Source organism: Coturnix japonica, unplaced genomic scaffold, assembly GCF_054131305.1.
Source record: "Coturnix japonica strain WE unplaced genomic scaffold, WE-NBRP24 Scf192, whole genome shotgun sequence".
Taxonomy (NCBI): Eukaryota; Metazoa; Chordata; class Aves; order Galliformes; family Phasianidae; genus Coturnix; species Coturnix japonica.
This window is the reverse complement of record NW_028189095.1, coordinates 12142-33751: the sequence shown is the minus strand read 5'-3', so window position 1 is coordinate 33751 and position 21610 is coordinate 12142. Positions and strand designations below refer to the sequence as shown.

Here is a 21610-nt window from a genome sequence, read left to right as displayed (position 1 = left end):
GGGGTCAGAGCAGCTCCCCATCCCATAGTGTTGTGGGTGCCCCTATATGTGGGTCCCATGTGCCCCTATATGTGGGTCAGAGCACCCCCCATCCCATAGTGTTGTGTGCCCCTATATGTGGGTCCTGTGCCCCTATATGTGGGTCAGAGCATCCCCCATCCCGTAGTGTTCTCTGTGCCCCTATATGTGGGTCCCATGTGCCCCTATGGGGGTCAGAGCATCCCCCCATCCCATAGTGATCCGTGTGCCCCTATATGTGGGTCCTGTGCCCCTATATGTGGGTCAGAGCATCCCCCATCCCATAGTGTTGTGTGCCCCTATATGTGGGTCCCGTGCCCCTATATGTGGGTTCTGTGCCCCTATATGTGGGTCAGAGCATCCCCCCATCCCATAGTGATCCGTGTGCCCCTATATGTGGGTCCTGTGCCCCTATATGTGGGTCCCGTGTGCCCCTATATGTGGGTCCCGTGCCCCTATAGGGCTCAATGCCGAGTGCTGTGTGACACAAATACACCCTGCAGGCACCGTGTGCACATCTCATGTCCTTTATGGCCCCACACCGTGCCCCACATCTGGCTGCTGTTCTATGGGGCCGTGTTGCTGTGGGGCAGCCCTGCTGCCATCCATCACAGTGTAGGGTCTGGGCACCGTTATCTCATCCAGGTATCTCCGCAGCACCCCCCGCAGCTGCCGGTTGCTGTGGGTCAGAGCCGCCCTGTGCTGCCCCACAACCAGCTCCTCCAGCTTCACCTTGTTGTAGCGCTGCCAGAACCGCTCCAGCCCCACATAATCCCGCATGGTCTATAGGGATAAAGCACTAATGGGATCCCAAAGCTCCGTCCTCCCACCCCACAGCGGGATGGGACCCCTGGGACCCCCGTGCTGCCCCCTGACCTGCACCAGGGGCTCCGTGGGGGTCTCGTTGAGGACACGTTGTGCCTCGCTCAGCTCGGTGGGTCCCAGCGATGGCGGCTGGAACGGCAGCACCTTCTCCTCCTCACTCTCCATCTTACGGCACAGCTCGGCCAGACGCAGGATGCGCTCGGCCTGTGATAAGGGGGGAGAGATAAAGGGATGGAGACCCCCCCCAATATCACAACACCCCCATATCCCAACCCCACATCCCATATCCCAACCCCCCCCATATCCCAACCCCTCCCCATATCCCAACCCCCCCATAACCCAACTCCCCCTATATCCCACCCCACCCTCATATCCCAACCCACCCTATACCCACCCCCCCTATATCCCCACTCCCCCATACCCCACTCCCCCCATAACCCACTCCCCCATATCCCACCCTCCCATATCCCAACCCCACCTATAACCACCCCCCTATATCCCAAACCCCCCATATCCCAACCCACCTCCATATCCCACCCCTCCCCGTATCCCACCCTCCCTATATCCCAACCCACCCCAGGTTCAATGGGGTCTGGGTGTGATCTCACCTCACATGGGGGTTCAATGGGGTCGGGATGGGATCTCATCTTCATACAGGGGTTCAATGGGGTCAGGGTGGGATCTCACCTTATTATGGGGGTTCACTGGGGTCTGGGTGGGATCTCACTTCACATGGGGGTTCAGTGGGGTCGGGATGGGCTCCCATCTTCATACAGGGATTCAATGGGGCCGTGCTGTGCTCTCACCTTATTCTAGGGGTTCAATGGGGCCGTGCTGTGCTCTCACCTTACTATAGGGGCTCAATGGGGCCGTGCTGTGCTCTCACCTTACTATAGGGTTTCAATGGGGCCGTACTCTCCCCTTACTATAGGGTTTCAATGGGGCCGTGCTGTGCTCTCACCTTACTATAGCGGTTCAATGGGGCCGTACTCTCCCCTTACTATAGGGTTTCAATGGGGCCGTACTCTCCCCTTACTATAGGGTTTCAATGGGGTCGGGATGGGATCCCATCTTCATACAGGGGTTCAATGGGGCCGTGCTGTGCTCTCACCTTACTATAGGGTTTCAATGGGGCCGTGCTCTCCCCTTACTATAGGGTTCAATGGGGCCGTGCTGTGCTCTCACCTTACTATAGGGCTCAATGGGGCCGTACTCTCCCCTTACTATAGGGTTTCAATGGGGTTGGGATGGGATCCCATCTTCATAGGGTTTCAATGGGGCCGTACTCTCCCCTTACTATAGGTTTCAATGGGGCCGTACTCTCCCCTTACTATAGGGTTTCAATGGGGCCGTACTCTCCCCTTACTATAGGGTTCAATGGGGCCGTACTCACCTTCCCCACTACACTCCCCAGTGCTCTCAGTGCTGCCCCGCTCTGCTCTGTGAGCTCAGCCAGGCTGTGCCGTGCTTTGCCCTGTGCCCGGTTCATCTCTGCCTTCAGTTGCTGCAGCTGCCCCATGGCCGCCTCCCTCTGCTCCCTCATGTTCTGGTTCTGCTCCTCAGCATCGCGGTGCTGAGCTGCCAGCCGGGCTTTGGCAGCCTGCACTGCATCCTATAGGGCACACACACATATATATAGGACACATATACATTGCAATGGGGCAGGCCTGACCCCCAGCCCCACATTGTGCCCCCACCTGCAGCTTCTGCAGCTTCTTGTCCTGCATCTCCACCTCCCTGGAGCTCTTCTCGTCCTTTATTTTCAGTGCCTTGAAGTCGTGCTTGTTGCGCTCCGTGGCCTCGCTGTAGCTCTGCATGGCGCAGCGGAACTGCTCCCACAGCCCCTCCAGCTTCGTGCTCAGCTGCAGCCGCGTGTATTGCTTCTCCTGCAGGCTCTAAAGGGGCACACAACAACCATGGGGTCCTTCTGCAGCCCCATATCCCCCCCATCCCCTCTATTATCCAGCCCTGAGACCCCCATCCCCTCCATCCCCCCTATTATCCAATCCTGAGACCTCCATCCCTTCTATTATCCAGCCCTAAGAGCTCAGACCCCCCTCCATCCCCTCTATTATCCAACCCTGAGACCCCCATCCCCCCCATCCCCTCTATTATCCAGCCCTGAGAGCTGAGACCCACATACCCTCCATCCCCTCTATAATCCAACCCTGAGACCCCCATCCCCCCATTATCCAGCCCTGAGACCCCCATCCCCCCCATCCCCCCTATTATCCAGCCCTAAGAGCTGAGACCCCCTTCCCCTCCATCCCCTCCATTATCCAACCCTGAGACCCCCATCCCCTCCATCCCCTCTATTATCCAGCCCTAAGAGCTGAGACCCCCATCCCCTCCATCCCCCCTATTATCCAGCCTTGAGACCCCCATCTCCCCCATCCCCTCTATTATCCAGCCCTAAGAGCTGAGACCTCCATACCCTCCATCCCCTCTGTTATCCAGCCCTGAGACCTCCATCCCCCCATCCCTCTATTACCCAGCCCTGAAACCCCCATCCCCCCCATCCCCCTATTAGCCAGCCCTGAAACCCCCATCCCCCCCATCTCCTCTATTAGCCAACCCTGAGACCCCCATCCCCTCCATCCCCTCTATTCTCCAGCCCTAAGAGCTGAGACCCCCATACCCTCCATCCCCTCTATTACACAGCCCTGAGACCCCCATCCCCTCTATAATCCAGCCCTAAGAGCTGAGACCCCCATCCCCTTCATCCCTCTATAATCCAGCCCTGAGAGCTCAGACCCCCATCCCCTCCATCCCCTCTATTATCCAGCCCTGAGACCCCCATCCCCTCTATAATCCAGCCCTAAGATCTCAGACCCCAAATGTTCCAGGTCTGATTCCTCGCACCTTATTCTTGATCTCATCCCTGGTGCTCTGGAATCCCAGCGTTGCTTCGTTCTCCTCGTTGGCGTGATGCTGCTCTATGGACACGGCCACGTCGTGCAGGTAACGCATCTCACGCTGGTGCTGCTCCAAGATGCTCCTCCTTGGGAACCAGGGGCAAAGGGGGGGTTAAAAACCTATAGGGGGATTGTGGGGCTGCAGCGGGCCCTGCTGGTCAATAGGGCCAATGGCTGCATGGGGGCACCCAGCACGGCTGGGAGATGCTCCATCCGGAGCATTGGGATGTGCTGGGAGCCCCATAGGGGGGCAGAGATGTGGGGGGTGGGAGCTGCAGGGATGTGGGAGGGGAGGGGGGTGGGCAGGGCTGAGCAGTATATGAAGTGGGGGGGGGTCAGGGGGATGGGGCTGGGATCTGTTTAGCACCAGCACTGGGAGAACTGGGCATAGAGTGGGACCCAGAAAACCCCATAAGCCATATATGAAGGGGGGGTCAGGGGGATGGGGGTGGGATCTGTTTAGCACCAGCACTGCGAGCACTGGGCACAGAGTGGGACCCAGAAAACCCCATAAGCCATATATGAACGGGGGATCAGGAGGATGGGGCTGTTTAGCACTGCCCAGCACCAGACTGGGAGCACTGGGAGCACTGGGAGCAGAGTGGGACCCAGAAAACCCCATAAGCCATATATGAAGGGGGGGTCAGGAGGATGGGGCTGGGATCTGTTTAGCACTGTCCAGCGCCAGACTGGGAGCACTGGGAGCACTGGGATCAAAGTGGGATCCAGAAAACCCCATAAGCCATATATGAAGGGGGGGGTCAGGGGGATGGGGCTGGTATCTGTTTAGCACTGCCCAGGGTCACCACTGGGAGCACTGGGAGCAGAGTGGGACCCAGAAAACCCCATAAGCCATATATGAAGGGGGGGTCAGGGGGATGGGGGTGGGAATTGTTTAGATCCCAGCACCAGACTGGGAGCATTGGGAGCAGTGGGCACAGAGTGGGACCCAGAAAACCCCATAAGCCATATATGAAGGTGGGGGTCAGGGGGATGGGGGGGGGATCTGTTTAGCACTGCCCAGGGCCAGACTGGGAGCACTGGGAGCACTGGGAGCAGAGTGGGACCCAGAAAACCCCATAAGCCATATATGAAGGGGGGCATCAGGGGGATGGGGATGGGATCTGTTTAGATCCCAGTGCCAGCACAGGGAGCACTTGGAGCACTGGGCACAGAGTGGGACCCAGAAAACCCCATAAGCCATATATGAACGGGGGGTCAGGGGGATGGGATCTGCTTAGCACTGCCCAGTGCCGGACTGGGAGCACTGGGAGCAAAGTGGGACCCAGAAAACCCCATAAGCCATATATGAGGTGGGGGTCAGGGGGATGGGGGGGGATCTGCTTAGCACTGCCCAGCACCAGACTGGGAGCACTGGGAGCACTGGGAGCAGAGTGGGACCCAGAAAACCCCATAAGCCATATATGGGGGCTGGGATGTGTTTATCCCGGTACCTCTCGGTCTCGAACTCGTCCTGCAGCTCGTCCAGCTGCGCCCTGTACCCCTCCTCCATGCAGCGCAGGCGGCAGCGCTGCAGCTGCAGCAGCCGCTCCACGTTCAGCACGTGGCTGCTCAGAGCCCTCGAGTGCTGCAACTCGGCCTCCTCCAGGTCCATCACTAAGGACTGAAATGGGGCTGGGGGTCACATGGGGGTCCCAACACCCCCCCACTATGGGGACAGCCCCTCATTCTGCCTCTTCCAGGACTGAAATGGGGCTGGGGGTCACATGGGGGTCCCAATACCCCCCCACTATGGGAACAGCCCCTCATTCTGCCTCCTCCAGGTCCATCACTAAGGACTGAAATGGGGCTGGGGGTCACATAGGGGTCCCAACACCCCCCCACTATGGGGACAGCCCCTCATTCTGCCTCCTCCAGGTCCATCCCCATGGACTGAAATAGGGCTGGGGGGTCACATGGGGGTCCCAACACCCCCCTATGGGGACAGCCCCTCATTCTGCCTCCTCCAGGTCCATCACTAAGGACTGAAATGGGGCTGGGGGTCACATGGGGGTCCCAACACCCCCCTATGGGGACAGCCCCTCATTCTGCCTCTTCCAGGACTGAAATGGGGCTGGGGGGTCACATGGGGGTCCCAATACACCCCCCCCCTATGGGGACAGCCCCTCACCATGGACTGAAATAGGGCTGGGGGTCACATAGGGGTCCCAACACACCCCCCCACTATGGGGACAGCCCCTCATTCTGCCTCCTCCAGGACTGAAATAGGGCTGGGGGTCACATAGGGGTCCCAATACTCCCTCATTCTGCCTCTTCCAGATCCATCCCCATGGACTGAAATAGGGCTGGGGGTCACAAAGGGGTCCCAACACCCCCCCACTATGGGGACAGCCCCTCACCATGGACTGAAATAGGGCTGGGGGTCACATAGGGGTCCCAACACACCCCCCCTATGGGGACAGCCCCTCATTCTGCCTCCTTAAGGTCCATCACCAGGGACTGAAACAGGGCTGGGGGTCACATGAGGGTCCCAACTATGGGGGTCCCAACTATGGGGGTCCCAATACACCCCTCTATGGGTTCAGCCCCTCATTCTGCCTCCTCCAGGTCCATCATCAAGGCCTGAAATAGGGCCGGGGGGTCACATGGGGGTCCCAACTATGGGGGTTTCAACTATGGGGACCCTATGGGGACAGCCCCCCACTCAACTTCTGCCTCCTCCAAGTCCATCCCCATGGACTGAATCAGGACTGGGGGGTCCCATGGGGGTCCCACCCCCCCCATGTGCTCACCCCCCCTCACCTGGATGACGCCGTCCTTGCCGTCCATCACCCTCTCGAAGGTCTGGCTGAGCACGGCCACGTCCTGCTGCAGCTCCTGCGCCCTGGTGTCCCTCAGCACCGTCCTCCATTGGCTGTGCAGCTTATGGAGGTTCAGGGTTGTGCTGCGCTGCTCCTGGGCCAGCTTGTCCTGCACATGGGGGCGGTGTGAGCTGGGGGGGGCTTTAAAGCAGCCTCCATCCCCCCCGTTATCACTTCATCCCCCCCGTTATCACTCCATCCCCCCCGTTATCACTCCATCCCCCCTGTTATCACTCCATCCCCACCGTTATCACTCCATCCCCACCGTTATCACTCCATCCCCACCGTTATCACTCCATCCCCACCGTTATCGCTCCATCCCCCCCGTTATCACTCCATACCCCCGTTATCACTCCATCCCCCCCGTTATCACTCCACCCCCCCGTTATCACTCCATACCCCCGTTATCACTCCATCCCCATTGTTATCACTTCATCCCCACCGTTATCACTCCATCCCACCGTTATCACTCCATCCCCCCCGTTATCACTCCATCCCCCCGTTATCACTCCATCCCCCCCGTTATCACTCCATCCCCCCGTTATCACTCCATCCCCACCGTTATCACTCCATCCCCCCCGTTATCACTCCATCCCCCCGTTATCACTCCATCCCCCCCGTTATCACTCCATACCCCCGTTATCACTCCATCCCCCCCCGTTATCACTCCATCCCCCTGTTATCACTCCATCCCCACCGTTATCACTCCATCCCCCCCGTTATCACTCCATCCCCACCGTTATCACTCCATCCCCACCGTTATCACTCCATCCCCCCCGTTATCACTCCATCCCCACCGTTATCACTCCATCCCCACCGTTATCACTCCATCCCCCCCGTTATCACTCCATCCCCACCGTTATCACTCCATCCCCACCGTTATCACTCCATCCCCCCCGTTATCACTCCATCCCCACCGTTATCACTCCATCCCCCCGTTATCACTCCATCTCCACCGTTATCACTCCATCCCCCCCGTTATCACTCCATCCCCCCCGTTATCACTCCATCCCCCCGTTATCACTTCATCCCCCCCGTTATCACTTCATCCCCACCGTTATCACTCCATCCCCACCGTTATCGCTCCATCCCCCCATTATCACTCCATCCCCCCCGTTATCACTCCATCCCCCCCGTTATCACTCCATCCCCACCGTTATCACTTCATCCCCCCCGTTATCACTCCATCCCCCCCGTTATCACTCCATCCCCCCCGTTATCACTCCATCCCCCCCGTTATCACTCCATCCCCACCGTTATCACTCCATCCCCCCCGTTATCACCTCATCCCCCCCGTTATCACTCCATCCCCCCCTGTTATCACTCCTTCCCCCCGTTATCACTCCATCCCCCCCGTTATCACTCCATCCCCCCTGTTATCACTCCATCCCCCCCGTTATCACTCCATCCCCCCGTTATCACTTCATCCCCCCCGTTATCACTTCATCCCCACCGTTATCACTCCATCCCCACCGTTATCACTCCATCCCCACCGTTATCGCTCCATCCCCCCATTATCACTCCATCCCCCCCGTTATCACTCCATCCCCCCTGTTATCACTCCATCCCCACCGTTATCACTTCATCCCCCCCGTTATCACTCCATCCCCCCGTTATCACTCCATCCCCACCGTTATCACTCCATCCCCCCCGTTATCACCTCATCCCCCCCGTTATCACTCCATCCCCCCCTGTTATCACTCCTTCCCCCCGTTATCACTCCATCCCCCCCGTTATCACTCCATCCCCCCCGTTATCGCTCCATCCCCCCCGTTATCACTCCATCCCCACCGTTATCACTCCATCCCCCCCGTTATCACTCCATCCCCCCCGTTATCGCTCCATCCCCCCGTTATCGCTCCATCCCCCCCGTTATCACTCCATCTCCCCCGTTATCACTCCATCCCCCCCGTTATCACTCCATCCCCACCGTTATCACTCCATCCCCCCCGTTATCACTCCATCCCCCCCGTTATCGCTCCATCCCCCCGTTATCGCTCCATCCCCCCCGTTATCACTCCATCTCCCCCGTTATCACTTTATCCCCCCCGTTATCGCTCCATCCCCCCGTTATCACTCCATCCCCCCCGTTATCACTCCATCCCCCCCGTTATCACTCCATCCCCCCATGTACCTTAATGAACAGGCTGAGCAGCTCCCTCTTCTTCTTGGCCTCCTCCTCCTCGGCCAGTGCCTGCGCCTGCAGCAGCAGCAGCTCGTCCTCTGCCGACATGGGGGGGGCTCGTTTCTGCCGCTTCATCGTCGCAGCTGGGACATGGGGGGCGGTCAGGAATCGGAGACCCCCACAGGCCTCACACCCTGTAGGCCTCAGAGACCCCTATAGGCCTCTGAGACCCCCATAGGCCTTAGAGACCCCCATAGGCTTCTGTGACCCCCTATAGGCCTCTTAGACCCCCATAGGCCTCACACCCCGTAGGACTCGGAGACCCCCATAGGTTCGGAGACCCCCGTAGGCTTCTGAGACCCCCATAGGCCTTTGAGACCCCCATAGGTTTCTGTGACCCCTGTAGGCTTCACGCCCCATAGGCCTTGGAGACCCCTGTAGGCCTCTGAGACCCCCATAAACCTCGGAGACCCCTGTAGACCTTGGAGACCCCCATAGGCCTCATGCCCCCTATAGGCCTCGGAGACCCCTATAGGTCTCTGAGACCCCTATAGGCCTCGGAGACCCCCATAGGCCTTTGAGACCACCATAGGCTTCTGTGACCCCTGTAGGCTTCACGCCCCATAGGCCTTGGAGACCCCCGTAGGCCTCGGAGACCCCCATAAACCTCTGAGACCCCTGTAGGCCTTGGAGACCCCCATAGACCTCATGCCCCCTATAGGCCTCGGAGACCCCCATAGGCCTTTGAGACCACCATAGGCTTCTGTGACCGCCTATAGGCCTCTTAGACCCCCATAGGCCTCACACCCCGTAGGACTCGGAGACCCCCATAGGTTCGGAGACCCCCGTAGGCCTCAGAGACCCCCGTAGGCTTCTGAGACCCCCATAGGCCTTTGAGACCCCCATAGGTTTCTGTGACCCCTGTAGGCTTCACGCCCCATAGGCCTTGGAGACCCCTGTAGGCCTCTGAGACCCCCATAAACCTCTGAAACCCCTGTAGGCCTTGGAGACCCCCATAGGCTTCTGAGACCCCTATAGGCCTTGGAGACCCCCATAGGCCTCATGCCCCCTATAGGTCTCTGAGACCCCCATAGGCCTTTGAGACCACCATAGGCTTCTGTGACCCCTGTAGGCCTCACGCCCCGTAGGCCTTGGAGACCCCCGTAGGTTTGGAGACCCCCATAGGCTTCTGAGACCCCCATAGGCTTCACACCCCATAAACCTTTGAGACCCCCATAGGCCTCGGAGACCCCCATAGGCCTTGAAGACCCCCATAGGCTTCTGAGACCCCTATAGGCCATTGAGACCCCCATAAACCTCAGAGACCCCCATAGGCCTCTGAGACCCTCATAGACCTTGGAGACCCCCATAGGCTTCTGAGGCCCCCGTAGGCCTCACACCCCATAAACCTTTGAGACCCCCATAAACCTTTGAGACCCTCATAGGCTTCAGAGACCCCCATAGGCCTCACACCCCACAGCCCCCCCCCATCTCCTCACCCCCCCCATCCCGTCCCTATTGGTTCCCCCCCATCCGCCATGTTTCCCCCCGATGCTCCTTGTCCCCCCCCAAATCCCGTTCCCCACCCGACTCTCCTCTCCCCGCGTCCCACCGGTCTCTTAGCAACCGCCACTTCCTGCCTGCCACCCAACTTCCGCTTCCCCAAGCGAACGAGCGCCCCCTAACACTTGGAGGACCGAGTGCTCGTGGCCGCGCTGCTTCGCTATTGGTCGGGATTCCGGGATTCCCCGCTCTGATTGGTGGAACGACTCCGCTGTGGGCGTGGCCTTGCCGGCGGTGTGGGTATATAAGAGCGCTGCGGCGGCGGTGCGCGGGGTTGGTGGGTGGGTGTTGTGAGGGGAGGGTTGCGCTGTTCGCTTCCGCCGCCATGCGGGAGCGGAGGCCGCCGGCGGCGGTACCGGTTCGGTGTAAGTTGGTTCTGGTTGGCGACGTGCAATGCGGGAAAACGGCGATGCTGCAGGTGCTGGCCAAGGATTGTTACCCCGAGGTGAGATGGGTCGGTACCGGTACCGGGAGGTGTCGGTGGTGCCGGTGATACCGGCTGGTACCGGCTGGTACCGGCGGTACCGGGTTCTGATGCGGCCGGTTCCGTTGCAGACGTACGTGCCAACCGTGTTCGAGAACTACACGGCGTGTCTGCTCAGCGACGGGCAGCGCGTGGAGCTCAGCCTGTGGGACACGTCCGGTACCGGGACCGGGGGGTTCGGGACCGGGGGGGGGCAGCTCCGGTACCGGGGGGGTTCGGTACTGATGGGGGGTCGGTATCGGGGGGGTTCGGTATCTGGAGGGGGAACAGCTCCGGTATCGGGACTGGGGGAGCTCGGTATTGGGGTGAGGAGCAGCTCCGGTACCGGGGGGGTTCGGTACTGGGGGGGGAGCAGCTCCGGTATCGGGTATAGGGGTTTGGTACCGGGGGAGCTCGGTATTGGGGTGGGGAGCAGTTTCGGTACCGGGGGGGGGGGCGTTCAGAACCCGGGGTGTTCGGTACCGGGAGGGCTCAGTACTGGGGGGGTTCGGTACCGGGGGGTTCAGTAGCTCCGGTACCGGGGGGGGGGGGATTCAGTATCGGGGGGGTTCGGTATCGGGAAAGGGAGCAGCTCCGGTACTGGGGGGTTCGGGATCCGGGGGGTTCGGTATTGGAGTGGGGAGCAGCTCCGGTACCGGGAGGGTTCGGTGCCGGGGGGGGCAGTAGCTCCGGTACCGGGTATGGGGGAGGGTTGGGGGCAGTTCTGGCCCAGGGGGTGGTTTGTAGGGGGGGCAGTTGGGGGTCCTGGGGGGGGGGTTTCATGTGGGGCACTGTGTTGTAATGGGGCTGCTATGGGGCTGAGGGGGGTGGGGGGGGGCAGGGAGAAGGGGCTGCCCTATGGGGGGGGAATATGTGGGGGGGGCTTCATGAGGAGCCCTGCATTGGGGGGGGGTCGCTAATGGGGTTTGGGGGATGGAGGCAGCCTTGGGGTGGGGGGGGCAGGCAGTGAGAAGGGGGGGGTCTCTATGGGGGGTCTCTATGGGGGTTGTGTGAGTTGGGGGTAATTGGGGTGGGGGTCCACGGGGCTGATCCCCATATGGGGCCTTCATTCATCCCTATGGGAATGGGGGGGGTAATAGAGCATCATCTGCCCCCCCCCCCCCCCCCCATGGGCATCCCTGAAGGGTCCAATGGGTCCCTATGGGGTTTGGGGGGGGGTCGCATTAAGGGGGGGGGTCCCTTGTGCTGCATTGTCCCCCCCTTTATCCGTGGGGGGGCGGGGGGGGGGTCTCCATCCCCTGTTTCCATCACGACGCTGGCGCAGCCTCGTTGCTATTCTGCACACGGAGCGTCTGCACCGCACAAACCCTGGGGGGCCCTATGGGGTCTGGGGGGGGGGGGCGCATTAAAAGGGGGGGGGGTTATGTATAATAATGACCCCCCCCACCCCATAGAGCCCCTCATTGACCCCCAGCTCCCACCTTTTCCTTCCACCCCCCATGGACCCCCCCTCCCCCCATAGCCCCATCCTCTGTGTGGGGGTCCCATTGGTGCCCCCCCCCCCCCCATAGGACCCCATTAATGGGGTGGGGGGGGGTAATGATGGTGCCCCCCCCTTCTTCTTGCCCCCCCCCATTTTGCTGTTGTCGGGCTGTTATATAAACACTGCAGAATCTGCTGCTCCATGAGGAGCAATGGGGATTCAAATGAATTGGGGGGGGGGGGGTTGTTTTAATGGGGGGGGGGCTGCATTCCCCCATAGAACATAATGGGGGGGTTATTCAGAGGGGGGGGAGGGAGTCTGCATCCCCCCCTATAGAATATAGGGCGCTGTGCACCTTTATGAGCTGCCCCCCCCCATGGTCTGTCCCTATTGTGGGGGGGGTTATATGGTGACCTGGCCCCATTATGGGGGTTTATATGGTGACCTGGCCCTATTGGGGGGGGTTATATGGTGACCTGGCCCTATTGGGGGGGTTTATATGGTGACCTGGCCCCATTGGGGGGGTTTATATGGTGACCTGGCCCTATTGGGGGGGTTTATATGGTGACCTGGCCCCATTGGGGGGGTTTATATGGTGACCTGGCCCCATTGGGGGGGTGTTATATGGTGAACTGGCCCTATTGGGGGGTGTTATATGGTGACCTGGCCCTATTGGGGGGGTTATATGGTGACCTGGCCCCATTATGGGGGGGGGGTTATATGGTGACCTGGCCCTATTGGGGGGGTTATATGGTGACCTGGCCCTATTGGGGGGGTTATATGGTGACCTGGCCCTATTGGGGGGGTTATATGGTGACCTGGCCCTATTGGGGGGTTATATGGTGACCTGGCCCTATTGGGGGGGTTATATGGTGACCTGGCCCTATTGGGGGGGGTTATATGGTGACCTGGCCCTATTGGGGGGGGTTATATGGTAACCTGGCCCTATTGGGGGGTTTATATGGTGACCTGGCCCTATTGGGGGGGTGTTATATGGTGACCCCCCCCCCCTATTTCTTTTAGGGTCTCCCTATTACGACAATGTCCGCCCCCTTTGCTACAGCGACTCCGATGCTGTTCTGCTCTGCTTCGACATCAGCCGCCCCGAAACCTTGGACAGCGCATCCAAAAAGGTGGGGGGGGGGCAGCAGATCCCATAGAAACCATGTGGGGGTCTGCCCCCCCCCCCGCCCCACATCACAATTAATATGGGGGGGAGGGACCCCATAGAGGTGTTGGTTTGGGTCTGCTATGAAAGGCTTGGGTAGGGCTCCCATAGAACTGGGGGGGGGGAGGCATCATCCGGACCCCATATATATATATGGGGGTGGGGGGGCAGCAGATCCCATATAAACCATGTGTGATCATCTGCCCCCCCTGCCCCATATCCCAATTAATATGGGGGGGGGGACCCCATAATGGTGTTGGTTTGGGTCTGCTATGAAACACTTGGGTAGGGCTCCCATAGAACTGGGTGGGGTGGGGGCCCCACAACCCTATAAATGCCCCATAGACCCCATACAGGCCCCACAACCCCATATGGGACCCATAGACCCCATACAGGCCCCACAACCCTATAAATGCCCCACAACCCCATATGGGTCCCATAGACCCCATACAGGCCCCACAACCCCATACTGGCCCCATAGACCCCATACTGGCCCCATAGACCCCATAGACCCCATACGGGCCCCACAACCCCATATATCCTCTCCCATCCCATAGGGTGGGGGTCTATTTAAGCCCCCCCCCCATTTATGCTGTTTCCCCTCTAGTGGAAGGCCGAGCTCCTGGATTACTGCCCCAACACGCGGGTGCTGCTCATCGGCTGTAAGACCGACCTGAGGACGGACCTGAGCACCCTGATGGAGCTGTCCCACCAGAGACAGGCGCCCATCTCCTATGAGCAGGTGGGAACGGGGTTATGGGGTCTGGGGTTATGGGGTCTTGGGGTATGGGGTCTTGGGGTATGGGGTCTTGGGGTATGGGGTTATGGGGTTTGGGGTTATGGGGTCTGGGGTCTGGGCTGTGCTGATGGCAATGTGGGGTTATGGGGTCTGGGGTTATGGGGTCTGGGGTTATGGGGTTTGGGGTCTGGGCTGTGCTGATGGCAATGTGGGGTTATGGGGTTTGGGGTTATGGGGTTTGGGGTTATGGGGTTTGGGGTTATGGGGTTTGGGGTCTGGGGGGTCAGGGTTGTGCTGAGGGCCCTAAGGAGTTATGGGGTTTTGGGGTCGGGGGGATTTGGGTTGTGCTGATCGCCCTGCTGGGTTATGGGGTTTGGGGTCTGGGGGGTCAGGGTTGTGCTGAGGGCCCTAATGAGTTATGGGGTTTTGGGGTCAGGGTTGTGCTGAGGGCCCTGCTGGGTTATGCAGTTTGGGGTTATGGGGTTTGGGGTCTGGGGGGTTTGGGGATGCAGGGTTGTACTGGTGGCCCTGTTGGGTTATATGGCGGCCCTGTTGGGTTATATGACTCCCCATTGGGTTATAGGGTGGCCCCATTGGGTTATGGGGTGGCCCTGCTGGGTTATATGACTCCCTATTGGTTTATATGGCGGCCCTGTTGGTTTTTATGGCAGCCCTGTTGTGTTATAGGACGGCCCTGTTGGGTTGTATGACTCCCCATTGGTTTATAGGGCGGCCCTATTGGTTTATATGGCTCCCTGTTGGGTTATAGGGCGGCCCCATTGCTTTATATGGCTCCCTGTTGTGTTCTAGGGCAGCCCCATTGCTTTCTAGGGCTCCCCATTGCTTTCTAGGGCTCCCCATTGCTTTCTAGGGCTCCCCATTGCTTTCTAGGGCTCCCCATTGCTTTCTAGGGCTCCCCATTGCTTTCTAGGGCCCCCTGTTGTGTTATAGGGTGGCCCTATTGGGTTATATGACTCCCCATTGGGTTCTAGGGTGGCCCCATTGGTTTCTATGGCTCCCCATTGGGTTATAGGGCGGCCCCATTGGGTTATAGGGCAGCCCCATTGGGTTATAGGGCGGCCCCATTGGTTTCTATGACTCCCCATTGGTTTCTATGGCTCCCCATTGGTTTCTATGACTCCCCATTGGGTTATAGGGCTGCCCCATTGGTTTATATGGTTCTCCATTGCTTTATATGACTCCCTGCTGTGTTATAGGGTGGTCCTGTTGGGTTATATGGCTCCTTGTTGGGTTATATGGCGGCTCCATTGGGTTATATGACTCCCCATTGCTTTCTATGGCCCCCCGTTGGTTTATATGGCTCCCTGTTGTGTTATAGGGTGGCCCCATTGCTTTCTATGGCTCCCCATTGCTTTCTATGGCTCCCCATTGCTTTCTATGGCTCCCCATTGCTTTCTATGGCTCCCCATTGCTTTCTAGGGCTCCCCATTGCTTTCTAGGGCTCCCCATTGCTTTCTAGGGCTCCCCATTGCTTTCTAGGGCTCCCCATTGCTTTCTAGGGCTCCCCATTGCTTTCTAGGGCTCCCCATTGCTTTCTATGGCTCCCTATTGCTTTCTATGGCCCCCTGTTGTGTTATAGGGTGGCCCTATTGGGTTATATGACTCCCCATTGGGTTCTAGGGTGGCCCCATTGGTTTCTATGGCTCCCCATTGGGTTATAGGGCGGCCCCATTGGGTTATATGGTTCTCCATTGCTTTATATGACTCCCTGCTGTGTTATAGGGTGGTCCTGTTGGGTTATATGGCTCCTTGTTGGGTTATATGGCGGCTCCATTGGGTTATATGACTCCCCATTGCTTTCTATGGCCCCCCGTTGGTTTATATGGCTCCCTGTTGTGTTATAGGGTGGCCCCATTGCTTTCTATGGCTCCCCATTGCTTTCTATGGCTCCCCATTGCTTTCTAGGGCTCCCCATTGCTTTCTAGGGCTCCCCATTGCTTTCTAGGGCTCCCCATTGCTTTCTAGGGCTCCCCATTGCTTTCTAGGGCTCCCCATTGCTTTCTATGGCTCCCTATTGCTTTCTATGGCCCCCTGTTGTGTTATAGGGTGGCCCTATTGGGTTATATGACTCCCCATTGGGTTCTAGGGTGGCCCCATTGGTTTCTATGGCTCCCCATTGGGTTATAGGGCGGCCCCATTGGGTTATAGGGCAGCCCCATTGGGTTATAGGGCGGCCCCATTGGTTTCTATGGCTCCCCATTGCTTTCTATGACTCCCCATTGCTTTCTATGACTCCCCATTGGGTTATAGGGTGGCCCCATTGCTTTCTATGGCTCCCCATTGGGTTATAGGGCGGCCCCATTGCTTTCTATGGCTCCCCATTGCTTTCTATGGCTCCCCATTGGGTTATAGGGCGGCCCCATTGCTTTCTATGGCTCCCCGTTGCTTTCTATGGCTCCCCATTGGGTTATAGGGTGGCCCCATTGCTTTCTATGTCCCCCCATTGGTTTCTATGACTCCCCATTGCTTTCTATGACTCCCCATTGCTTTCTATGGCTCCCCATTGCTTTCTATGGCTCCCCATTGCTTTCTATGGCTCCCCATTGCTTTCTATGGCTCCCCATTGCTTTCTATGGCTCCCCATTGCTTTCTATGGCTCCCCATTGCTTTCTATGGCTCCCCATTGCTTTCTATGGCTCCCCATTGCTTTCTATGGCTCCCCATTGCTTTCTATGGCTCCCCATTGCTTTCTATGGCTCCCCATTGCTTTCTATGGCTCCCCATTGCTTTCTATGGCTCCCCATTGCTTTCTATGGCTCCCCATTGCTTTCTATGGCTCCCCATTGCTTTCTATGGCTCCCCATTGCTTTCTATGGCTCCCCATTGCTTTCTATGGCTCCCCATTGCTTTCTATGGCTCCCCATTGCTTTCTATGGCTCCCCATTGCTTTCTATGGCTCCCCATTGCTTTCTATGGCTCCCCATTGCGTTATGGGGTGGCCATGTTGGTTTATATGGCTCCCCATTGGTTTATATGGCTCCCCATTGGTTTATATGGCTCCCCATTGCTTTATATGGCTCCCTGTTGTGTTATAGGGTTGCCCCATTGGGTTATATGACTCCCCATTGCTTTATATGACTCCCCATTGGATTATAGGGCTCCCTGTTGTGTTATAGGGCAGCCCCATTGGTTTATATGGCTCCCCATTGGTTTATATGGCTCCCCATTGGTTTATATGGCTCCCCATTGGTTTATATGGCTCCCCATTGGTTTATATGGCTCCCCATTGGTTTATATGGCTCCCCATTGGTTTATATGGCTCCCCATTGGTTTATATGGCTCCCCATTGGTTTATATGGCTCCCCATTGCTTTATATGGCTCCCTGCTGTGTTATAGGGTGGTCCTGTTGGGTTATATGGCTCCTTGTTGGGTTATATGGCGGCTCCATTGGGTTATATGACTCCCCATTGCTTTCTATGGCTCCCCGTTGCTTTATATGGCTCCCTGTTGGGTTATAGGGTGGCCCCATTGGGTTACATGACTCCCCATTGGGTTATAGGGTGGCCCCATTGCTTTCTATGGCTCCCCATTGGTTTATAGGGCTCCCCATTGCTTTATATGGCTCCCTGCTGTGTTGTAGGGTGGTCCTGTTGGGTTATATGGCGGCTCCATTGGTTTATATGGTGGCCCCATTGCTTTCTATGGCTCCCCATTGCTTTCTATGACTCCCCATTGGGTTATAGGGTGGCCCCATTGCTTTCTATGACTCCCCATTGGTTTCTATGACCCCCCATTGCTTTCTATGTCCCCCCGTTGCGTTCCAGGGCTGCGCAGCCGCCCGGCAGCTGGGAGCCGCGAGTTACCTGGAATGTTCGGCCTTTACATCAGAGAAAAGCGTCCACAGCATCTTCCGCTCCGTGTCCAGCATCTGCCTGAGCAGCCCCCCCCCCCCAAAGACCCCCCCGAGCCCCCCCCGGGGTCTGTCCAAGCGCCTCCTGCAGCTGCCCACCCGCTCCGAGCTCATCTCGTCCGCCTTCAAGAAGGACAAGGCCAAGAGCTGCTCTGTCATGTAAATGGGGAGGGGGCGTAGGGATGTGCCCCCCCCCATCACCCCATATGGGCCCCCCTAATATGGGGTGGGGGACATATGAAGCCCCCCATAAGGATGGGGTGCCCTCACACATCACAATGCATCCCCCCCCCCCCTCCACATCGGTGTGTGCTGGAGCCCATAGGGCTGGGGGGCAGCCCCATAGATCTGTGGGGTGAATGATGGTGGTGGCAGCCCCATAGATCTATGGGGTGAGTGATGGTGGTGGCAGCCCCATAGATCTGTGGGGTGAGTGATGGTGGTGGCAGCCCCATAGATCTATGGGGTGAGTGGTGGTGGTGGCAGCCCCATAGATCTATGGGGTGAGTGGTGGTGGTGGCAGCCCCATAGATCTATGGGGTGGGGGGTGAGTGATGGTGGTGGCAGCCCCATAGATCTGTGGGGTGAGTGATGGTGGTGGTGGCAGCCCCATAGATCTATGGGGTGAGTGATGGTGGTGGCAGCCCCATGGATCTATGGGGTGAGTGGTGGTGGTGGCAGCCCCATGGATCTATGGGGTGAGTGATGGTGGTGGCAGCCCCGTAGATCTATGGGGTGAGTGGTGGTGGTGGCAGCCCCATAGATCTATGGGGGTGTGAGTGATGGTGGTGGCAGCCCCATAGGTCTATGGGGTGAGTGGTGGTGGTGGCAGCCCCATGGATCTATGGGGTGAGTGATGGTGGTGGCAGCCCCATAGATCTATGGGGTGAGTGGTGGTGGTGGCAGCCCCATAGATCTATGGGGTGAGTGAGTGATGGTGGTGGCAGCCCCATAGATCTATGGGGTGAGTGATGGTGGTGGCAGCTCCGTAGATCTATGGGGTGAGTGGTGGTGGTGGCAGCCCCATAGATCTATGGGGTGAGTGATGGTGGTGGCAGCTCCGTAGATCTATGGGGTGAGTGATGGTGGTGGCAGCCCCATAGATCTATGGGGTGAGTGATGGTGGTGGCAGCTCCGTAGATCTATGGGGTGAGTGGTGGTGGTGGCAGCCCCATAGATCTATGGGGTGAGTGATGGTGGTGGCAGCCCCATAGATCTATGGGGTGAGTGATGGTGGTGGCAGCCCCGTAGATCTATGGGGTGAGTGGTGGTGGTGGCAGCCCCATAGATCTATGGGGTGAGTGGTGGTGGTGGCAGCCCCATAGATCTATGGGGTGAGTGGTGGTGGTGGCAGCCCCATAGATCTATGGGGTGAGTGATGGTGGTGGCAGCCCCATGGATCTATGGGGTGAGTGATGGTGGTGGCAGCCCCATGGATCTATGGGGTGAGTGATGGTGGTGGCAGCCCCATAGATCTATGGGGTGAGTGATGGTGGTGGCAGCCCCATAGATCTCTGGGGTGGGGTGAGTGATGGTGGTGGCAGCCCCATAGATCTATGGGGTGAGTGATGGTGGTGGCAGCCCCGTAGATCTATGGGGTGAGTGATGGTGGTGGCAGCCCCGTAGATCTATGGGGTGAGTGATGGTGGTGGCAGCCCCATAAATCTATGGGGTGAGTGATGGTGGTGGCAGCCCCATAGATCTATGGGGTGAGTGATGGTGGTGGCAGCCCCATAGATCTATGGGGTGAGTGGTGGTGGTGGCAGCCCCATAGATCTATGGGGTGAGTGGTGGTGGTGGCAGCCCCATAAATCTATGGGGTGAGTGGTGGTGGTGGCAGCCCCATAGGTCTATGGGGTGAGTGGTGGTGGTGGTGGCAGCCCCATAAATCTATGGGGTGAGTGGTGGTGGTGGCAGCCCCATAGATCTATGGGGTGAGTGGTGGTGGTGGCAGCCCCATGGATCTATGGGGTGGGGTGAGTGATGGTGGTGGCAGCCCCGTAGATCTATGGGGTGGGGTGAGTGATGGTGGTGGCAGCCCCGTAGATCTATGGGGTGAGTGATGGTGGTGGCAGCCCCGTAGATCTATGGGGTGAGTGGTGGTGGTGGCAGCCCCATAGATCTATGGGGTGAGTGATGGGGAGGGGGCCTCAGGGACCCCCATGTGGATGGATACGGCTGCTCCCCAGCCCGGAGGGTCTCATCCTTTATTTCAATGCCCCATTGGTGTCCAGCTCTGCCCCATCCCTCATTATGCTGCTTAACCCTTTATGGGGGGGGGGGGGTCCTCCATAGGCTGAGTTGGGGGGTCTTTGGGGTTGGGGGGGGGTCTCTGGGGTTGTTTGGGGGGGGTTTGGGGTTGGTTGTTTTATAGACCGTCTTCTGGGGGTGACTCTGTTCCATGTCGAGTGTTATTAAAAAGCTTTATTTATTCTCAGAAATAATAATAATAATAGAAGCCCTGAGCCACAGCGGGTGCACGGTGCGTGATTGGGGGGGAGGGGTCTCCTATGGGGGGTGATATCACCATAGTGAAGTCTATGGGGTTGGGGGGGGGGCTCCTGGGGGTCTGAGAGCCCTCCATGGGGCAGGGCCGGGGGTCTCAGGTGGAAGTTGGGGGCCCAGATGGAAGCTGAGGGTCTCCAGGTAGAAGCTGGGGGGGGCTCAGGCAGAACTTGGGGGTCACAGATGGAACTTCGGGGTCTCTAGGTGGAACTTGGGGGTCTCAGGTGGAAGCTGGGGGTCTTGGGTGGAAGCTGGGGGTCTCCAGAAGGAAGTTGGGGCACCCAGATGGAAGAGGGGGGGCTCAGATGGAAGCTGAGGGACTCCAGGTGGAACTTGGGGGTCTTAGATGGAAGCTGGGGGGCTCCAGATGGAAGTTGAGGGGGGTCTCAGGTGGAAGCTGAGGGTCTTAGATGGATCTTGGGGGTCTCAGGTGGAACTTGGGGATCTTGGGTGGAAGTTGGGGGTCTCAGGTGGAAGCTGGGGGGCTCCAGGCAAAGGTTGGGGGTCTCAGGTGGAAGTTGGGGGGCTCAGATATAAGCTAAGAGGCTCCAAGTGGAAGTTGGGGGGCTCCAGGTGGAGTTTGGGGGTCTCAGATGGAAGTTAGGGGTCCAAGGTGAAAGCTGAGGGGCCTAGATGGAAGTTGGGGGGTCTCAGATGGAAGTTGGGGGTCCAAGGTGAAAGCTGAGGGGCCTAGATGGAAGTTGGGGGGTCTCAGGTGGAACTTGGGGGTCTCGGGTGGAAGCTGGGGGGGCTCCAGGCAAAGGTTGGGGGTCTCAGATGGAAGTTGGGGGTCACAGATGAAAGTTGAAGGGCTCCAGGTGGAACTTGGGGGGCTCAGGTGGAAGTTGGGGGTCTCCAGGCGAAGTTTGGGGGTCTCAGATGGAACTTGGGGGACCCAGATGGAAGTTGGGGGTCTCCAGGTGGAAGCTGGGGTGCCCAGATGGAGGTTGGGGGTCTCAGCCGGAAGTTGAGGCGCTCAGCGCATTCGGGGCCGCTGGGAAATGTAGTTCCGGAAGAGACATCGGAGCTGCACTTCCGGTAAGGACCAATGGGAGATGGAGTCCCGGAAGTTGCCGTCGCGTTGTACTTCCGGAACGAGCCGCGGGGGCCGCTGGGAGTTGTAGTCGAGGTGTGTGCGGGAGGCGCCTCGC

At 58.6% G+C, this 21610-nt stretch overlaps 2 protein-coding genes and 1 long non-coding RNA gene across 9 annotated transcripts; 2 read left to right on the top strand and 1 right to left on the bottom strand.

The window, feature by feature from the left end:
* Positions 1-529: 529 nt before the first annotated feature.
* DRC2 (dynein regulatory complex subunit 2) lies at positions 530-10397 on the bottom strand. Of its 5 annotated transcripts, none has more exons than XM_015850532.3 (9): positions 10318-10397; positions 8715-8848; positions 6522-6689; positions 5213-5382; positions 3706-3844; positions 2541-2738; positions 2237-2455; positions 895-1047; positions 530-801 (listed from the first exon to the last, which is right to left on the bottom strand). In XM_015850532.3, exons 2-9 carry the CDS (start codon positions 8838-8840, stop codon positions 547-549), a joined length of 1428 nt encoding a protein of 475 aa, XP_015706018.2. In that variant the 5' UTR covers positions 8841-8848; positions 10318-10397; the 3' UTR covers positions 530-546. The 5 variants fall into 5 exon arrangements, with proteins under 5 accessions (XP_015706018.2, XP_085391956.1, XP_085391955.1 ...); XM_085535830.1 differs by having other exon boundaries at positions 10292-10338; XM_085535829.1 differs by lacking the exon at positions 10318-10397 and adding an exon at positions 9727-10157 and having other exon boundaries at positions 8715-8945.
* LOC146750998 (uncharacterized) lies at positions 1620-2675 on the top strand. Of its 2 annotated transcripts, none has more exons than XR_014941976.1 (2): positions 1620-2000; positions 2215-2675. It is a non-coding gene; the product is annotated as an uncharacterized LOC146750998 (long non-coding RNA). The 2 variants fall into 2 exon arrangements; XR_014941977.1 differs by having other exon boundaries at positions 2146-2675.
* Positions 3674-20425, top strand: RND1 (Rho family GTPase 1). Of its 2 annotated transcripts, none has more exons than XM_085535833.1 (5): positions 3674-3804; positions 10824-10911; positions 13199-13308; positions 13951-14085; positions 17869-20425. In XM_085535833.1, exons 1-5 carry the CDS (start codon positions 3772-3774, stop codon positions 18115-18117), a joined length of 615 nt encoding a protein of 204 aa, XP_085391959.1. In that variant the 5' UTR covers positions 3674-3771; the 3' UTR covers positions 18118-20425. The 2 variants fall into 2 exon arrangements, with proteins under 2 accessions (XP_085391959.1, XP_085391958.1); XM_085535832.1 differs by lacking the exon at positions 3674-3804 and adding an exon at positions 10539-10713.
* The last annotated feature ends 1185 nt before the right edge of the window (positions 20426-21610 follow it).